This window comes from Monopterus albus, unplaced genomic scaffold (assembly GCF_001952655.1).
Source record: "Monopterus albus unplaced genomic scaffold, M_albus_1.0 scaffold53.1, whole genome shotgun sequence".
NCBI lineage: Eukaryota > Metazoa > Chordata > Actinopteri > Synbranchiformes > Synbranchidae > Monopterus > Monopterus albus.
The window spans coordinates 1,281,752-1,288,380 of record NW_018127933.1 but is presented as its reverse complement, the minus strand read 5'-3'; the positions used below and the strand labels follow the sequence as shown (position 1 = coordinate 1,288,380).

Below are 6,629 nucleotides of genomic sequence, written 5' to 3'. Positions count from 1 at the left end.
TATATATATCTTAAGTCACCAGGGCACCCTACTATTTTATAGCTTAGGACAGCTTGTCTGTCTCAGTTGTATTATGGTCTGCTGTGTTTGTTATGTTACCCTTAAATACATTTTGGTCCTTTTTATCCTAGCTATGAAGCCAGTGATAGTTAATGGCAATGTAGTAGATAATGTGGTAGCTAATATAGACACACACTACATCCTTCAAAGTCAGCAAAACACTGGCATGCGTAAGGCCAAGCCTAAAATAAATATTGTTTCATTAAGCAGTTCTTCATGCTTCCACACAAACACAGGGAGAAGCCTGACTTACCACTTCAGTCGGACGGAAGTATTTTTGGTCCACCTTCACATGTACCACCCCTGTCTCCTGGCAGCGGCCAACCTCCTTCTCATCTTTCCCCTCCCACCTGAAAATTCACAAATTTTAGCTGGAAGACAAAATGTTCCCACAGTTGTTCAAAGGCTCAGCTGCCCATTCCTAAGTCTCACCGATTATTTCTTCTATAGTTTGTTTCTTTAACTAGCACACAGACAAAACATATCACCTGCCTTTGTTATAAAACCAATACAACAAACATTGCAACCATCCACAGACACCTTCAGCAACATGTCAGCATCCTCCGGGACACAGGAGGTGAATTAGAGGTGAGGCAGAAGACATGTAGTATGAGATGTGAATGAGTGACAGAAGTGTTCGAATGACCTTCCCAATTATATGTTCATTTTCTGACACTGCGTGTGAAATTAATACCAAGGAAGAAGAGCAGCTTCTGTTCTGCCAAGGAACACATGTAAAATGTGACATGGATAAAAGTTTAAACTTAGGTGGATTTGATCTAAAGATGGTTAATGTGGTTTGTAATGCTTTTGCCCCTGACTGCTAAGAAATAAAATCCTCACTAATAATGTAACTTTAGTCTCTTCTACTGTTAGAGGAATGTCTTCACATTTAATATAAATGTAAAGTCTGTAAAATGCTACTGTATGTTTTATTAGACTGATGTTAATGATACAAATGATACAAATGAAATGATAGTTAATAGACATTTAAGTGCCCTTAAAAAAACATTTATGTCAGTGAATGCAGACTTGAGCCATGCAGGAACTGGCTGCTACTCGGCTGAATCTACTGTAGTAAGACTGGTGCATGACTTTTACCTTCAAACATGAGACCACCACAGAAAGTGAACAGAAGATTCATGGAGATGCATGTCTGACAGGGGCTTGTGTGTGTGCACTCACACTATGGTTTTGCCCACATGATTGAAGGCCTTCTCCACAAACTCCCTCACGCTGTGCACCTCCCCAGTCGCTATGACAAAATCCTCAGGCTCCTCCTGTTGCAGCATCAGCCACATGGCCTGAAAGAGACAGAGACAGAGAGGGTAAACCACTGGGACATCACAAAGACAGTCCGGCGCTCCACACTGGACGCTGCCCAACTCGTTCCTGACAGACAGGAAGTGAACCTGTGACCTCTGAATGAGACATTCGCCTGTACCTCTGTCCTGACGTCACTGCGAGAGCTCATGGGATGCATATCGTGGGAAACGAGGACAGAGCACTCCCAGAAGCCCAGTGTGCTGCTGGCACACACAAAAACGCACACGTGGCCATGAACACACATGCACATATGCATGCAAAAAAGATTCACAGAAAACCAATATGAAACCAAAACACAGATGAAAAGTTGATTGTGAAGTCATGGAGATGAAGAATTTCCACACATAAAGTACAACAGCACCCAGTTCTGACTTGTGTCACTGCTTCTAACTACACAATGTAGGCAGTATTGTTATTAAGCCATATATGCCAGTGAAAGCTGATAGTCTCAGTCCCTTAATGGACCCCACACTATATTAAACAGCAAGCGAGGGCGTCTGTGCGTGGTTCCACAATATTTATGGTGAACCAGAGCCAGCAGGTCAGAGCTGCTGACCCCTGGCACATCCAGCCTGATGAGAAGAGACTCGCCGGGGACAGACCGACACTAACATCTGCATAGGCGAAGACAAATAAAATCAGAGAGGAGGACAGAGATAGGACTGGGAAGGCTAAATTTAAATGTATGGCCATTTCAGAAGCATGTCAGGACAAAATCAGACTTGTTTACATTTTAAGTGTTGTATAAGGTTGGGCACGAGTGAGATTTTATTGACTCTGATTCTGCTTATTGACCTCAGTTCTAATTTACAATGTTTTGCCATTATCTCAACCAAGAACCTACTGGATCATAAAACATAACTGCAAATAAAAAATACTTTACTTCTCATCCTTTCTACTCAGCGCTACAGTACAGTCTGCAGTTGAACTCATGCAGTGCATGCAAGGCAAACATTACACTTCCTGTCAACGTGTCAGTCCCACTGCATTTTGTGAGACAACTACAGCTTCTTGTTATCTTAGTAACTGACACTGGCAACTCCTTAGTGCAAAAAATGGGCTGACATTAAGATGCTGACATTTCTGTGCAAAATCAGTGGATCAGGTTAAATTACTGAGGAGAAATTGTAAAAGAAGAACCGTCTTATTTCAGCTGATTAGATGCTGAAAAGAGATAAAAACGGGTGCTACAGAAGTTTGTGTGAACATCAACAGCTTAAAGTGAAGCGACACCTTCTACCTTTTCTGTTATAAGAAAAACTACTTGCAGAAAGAAGTTTTAGCCACTTTTCAGCACTAGTTCTGTTTCCACATACTGTAAAGACTATCCAGTGCAGTGACATGTGTGCAACCAGCCGGGCAGCAGTGTATCCAGCCACACACAACCATAGATCCTCTACAGCAGAGCGGAGCTGCAACCCAAACAGCAGGAACAGGGAAAGTTGGCCTCCTCTCCCTCTCCTGAGGTGACTTAAACACTTTGCCTGTCTTGCTCTCTGAGGAGCACATAAGCACAGTTTATGTGCTCTACTTGGATTTGTACTGAATGCAGCATGTGTGTTTTCTGGGTCTATGTGTTCCTTCCAGCCACATCAGGATGTTTTATGTGGTGAAGTTGGACAGAGCAGAAGCCGGCTGTCTCACTCTGCACATTAAGCAGATCCTGCGTTCCCTCTGCAATAGTACTCATAGATGTGCGATTTGCAGACACACACAAGAAGAGAAAGACAGTAAAAAGCAAACTCCCCAGGAGTGGCCCCTGTGGGTTTCAGTGTTCATTACATCAACCAAAACAAAAGGATGTGACAAAATAAAAAGACTCCTATTGATTCATCTAGTTTTAAGTAGATATTTTTGGCCATATACTGTAGTGGTGGTAGAGGAAGTGTCACCAAAATACAGCAATAAATTCTGTGACAGCATGAACATTCACAATAGATTTAATGCAAACCTGGTTATTGGTTTTTGAAATACAGGTGCTGGTCTAAAGGAAAACTCTGATCTGAAACTGGACCAGACAGGAGCCAAAGGAAATCATAAGAAATGCTGCACAAATTTTACATTTGACATGTTGGTGTAAAGTTTTTGGAGTGTCCAAAACAGGAAACATTTATCCTCTGGGGAGCAGGAATATGTTCATCATACTTAATGGCAATCCTGTCATAATGTTTTCAAATTCCTTGAGTAAAGGGACCATTTTGACTCGTGGCAAGGGCAACAGAGGAAAGGTCAAGGGGTCATCAAAATGATTGGGGGACAGTGTTCATTGATGCTACATTTCATGACAAAGTTTCAATAAGGGATCAAGACCATTTTTTGCAGCTGTACAACATAAACCGATCAGTTTGTGTCACCTGACAATCCTGTGTCTTAAAACACTGCTTGTTGCTGTTTGTATTATTGTATAAGAGCATGGCATGCCTGCTCTCAAACACACTCATGCACATGCACACACCCCAGCGGTGATGGAATTCTCCTCCTCAGGGAGGAGAGGGTGTCCTATCTCAGGATCGTTCAGGGTCACCTGATGCTCATGGCTCCCCTGAGCCTGACCTCTGACCTCTCACCCCCGATGAACAAACCAGATTCTCACACCGTCACTCAGGCCAATAACAGCACATCCATGTGTGACTGACAGCAGAGCACACCGATCCAAGCATGTCCATTTTCCACAACCAGAGCCCATCAGAATTTGTGTTTCCAATTGTTTCCACATTCCGTGTCTGTGAAGTCGACAGAAAACTTTAATTATCTCACAGAATCAAATTTGTCTTTGTGTCAGGTTATGGCTTAACAGATCAGGAGACGAACAAACCCCCATAGAGGTTAATTACAATTAACCATTCTTTCATGAATGTTAAGCAGAGACATTTCGACAAATAGAGAAGAATACATATTATTAGTACAGAAACAACAAATCAATTAGCAGGTGGCCTGAGAAACGATTAAGTCAACTTTAAGTTATATGACATTTCACTGATTTTGCTAATGCTTTTGTCCAACAACGATAAATCTATTTAGTAAATCAAAGTTCATCCTTCCTAAATCAACAGCTAGATAAGTTTGTTTCTATATTATTTCAAACAAAGGTGGCTGAAAGTGCTTGCCAGGAAACTGAAGCAGAGAGCGAATCAATCACAAATTCAATAGTAGATTCATTTCTTAAGTACTTTTTTTTTTTTTTTAAGTACAATTTCCAACGTTTTTTATTAGAGAGTAGTAGGTGGTAAAAGTAATTATTACAAAATGACTTATTATTTGCAGCCATCATATTGCACAATAATATTTTAAGAAAGTTTATACAAAACAGACCTGAGATCTGGCCTGAGAATTTTTTCAGAATTCACATTCTGCCATTTGAAAATAATCCCATCTCTCTTTCCTCAGCGTGAGCTGAATTAATTATCAGTGGAAGCATTAAAATATCAAACACTGACACTGACACTCTAATACTGTTTTGATCGCCTGACTGGCTGATTATTTGAACTGGTAATGAAGTCGGCCCGTTGCCTTTTTTGCCTGGGACCACGCTGATGAATGTAAACTGGAAGGTTTTGGTGGTGGGAGCTGGGAACGCGGCTCAGCTTCTCTCGGAGCCAGAGAAAATGTTTACGGCAGGAGCTGAGTGATATGGCCTGTGCTGATTTTTAACCAGGGAATGTGATAAATAACATGATGTGTATTTTTCCTCTCATTGTAGTGGGAATAAAGCTCAGTGAAATCATGAGAGACTGTCGTTTATTCCTCTCAGCCTGCTCAGCGATAACAGCTGCAGGAAGAGACCTGTACTGACTGTGGGTATTGCCATAAGTAACTACTCCATCTTTTCTCCTTTACGTCAGCTCACCCTGTTTTAGTCTACCTTTTTCTTTCGTCCCCCTCCCTGCCTCGCTGTCTCTCTGGATTGCTCTGCTTCATTAGCTATCTGATAAACAACTCAGAGGTTCAGCCCGTCACGCTGAACCCACACTTTCCTGTTCACATGGCCACAGGATGACCCCCATCACACACTCCTCACTCAGAAACTGACCACATACAACCCTCCAATCCCCTTTACCTGAATTATATTCTAATGCACACAAGAGGAAACCTGGTGACCCGAGTTCAGATGCTGTGGTTTGTTCAGAGTGTGTAGAAAAACATGGCAGTCCAATAAACTTGTGTGGAAATTCACCATATACTGTTTATATTGTCGTAGCTATCACAGGCATGGCCAGTTATGGGGAATGATGCAAATCAGACTGTTTTAGGGCAATATTGGATTTTTACATCAGTATAATGAAGCACCTTGATCTGTCTGTTATTTAAATCACATAAAAATAGATTTTACTCATAAAGATCTTCTCAAAATGTATAATAGTACAATATCAAAACTGTGATGCTAAATTATACATAACATGACAAAAGATTTTGGATTAATTTATCTACAAAACCATCCAATCCATGAAATGCTAACATGGTCCCAAAGTGTTTAAAACATGCAATGTAAAATTAAACAATAGAGCCAAACCAAAGCTAAATTTGAATCAAACTATGAAAGGAATCTGATTTGCATGCTGAAAAGCTGTGGGAAACCTTCAGCTGTATAATTATCTATATGTTTTAATAACAAATAAACACATTCAATATATAATTTAGTGCATTTCAAAAACAGCAGTCACAAAAAGCAGTCATTCAGGTGTTAATCAGAAAAAGAAGCAATGCCAATTCAGCACTAATTTCTAGAGAACACATGGGATTTTTACCGCCACTCTGATACAGTGGTGTTTTTATGGTTTCAGCTGTGTTGGTGGCCACACACAAGTTCTTCTGAAAACGTACTCTGTTTAAACCTTTCCATATGCCCATCAGATAAAGCACAACGAGAGCTACTGCTGTGGACTTCGGGAAAATCCCCGGGATGACCGAAAGGCAGCTGCTGACTCAGAATTTGCCTGTACAGATCACACAGAGCACTCTCACCGCTGTTTCGGGTCGTGACCTCTCTATAACTACTGCCTAATTTAAATGAAACAAAACGTCAACCCCTGTAGATGAACTTATCATAGATACAGTTCCATAACAGGGAACAAGAGTCTTGTTCTGAGACAAGACGGAGGTTTTCTAACGTGGTGAACCCTAAGGCTAAAAACAGATCTGTTTTCTTGTTGTCTAATAAAAGCTGAAATTCCTAAAACATTTCTTTAAAAAAAACTCCAAGCCACAGTTTAAGTGATGACTTATCTAGACCTACCCCTCCGCTG

At 41.0% G+C, this 6,629-nt stretch overlaps 1 protein-coding gene across 2 annotated transcripts in view; it reads right to left on the bottom strand.

The window, feature by feature from the left end:
* gmds (GDP-mannose 4,6-dehydratase) overlaps window positions 1-6,629 on the bottom strand; it is a 153,060-nt gene that overhangs the window by 37,403 nt on the left and 109,028 nt on the right. For both annotated transcript variants that reach the window (XR_002275110.1, XM_020601959.1), the window contains 2 exons: window positions 1,246-1,364; window positions 314-410 (listed from right to left, as the gene is read on the bottom strand). Coding sequence is in view for 1 of the 2 variants with exons in the window: in XM_020601959.1 (XP_020457615.1) it covers window positions 314-410; window positions 1,246-1,364 (216 nt within the window). In the remaining variant the exon portion in view is untranslated. The remainder of the gene's footprint in view (window positions 1-313; window positions 411-1,245; window positions 1,365-6,629) is intronic.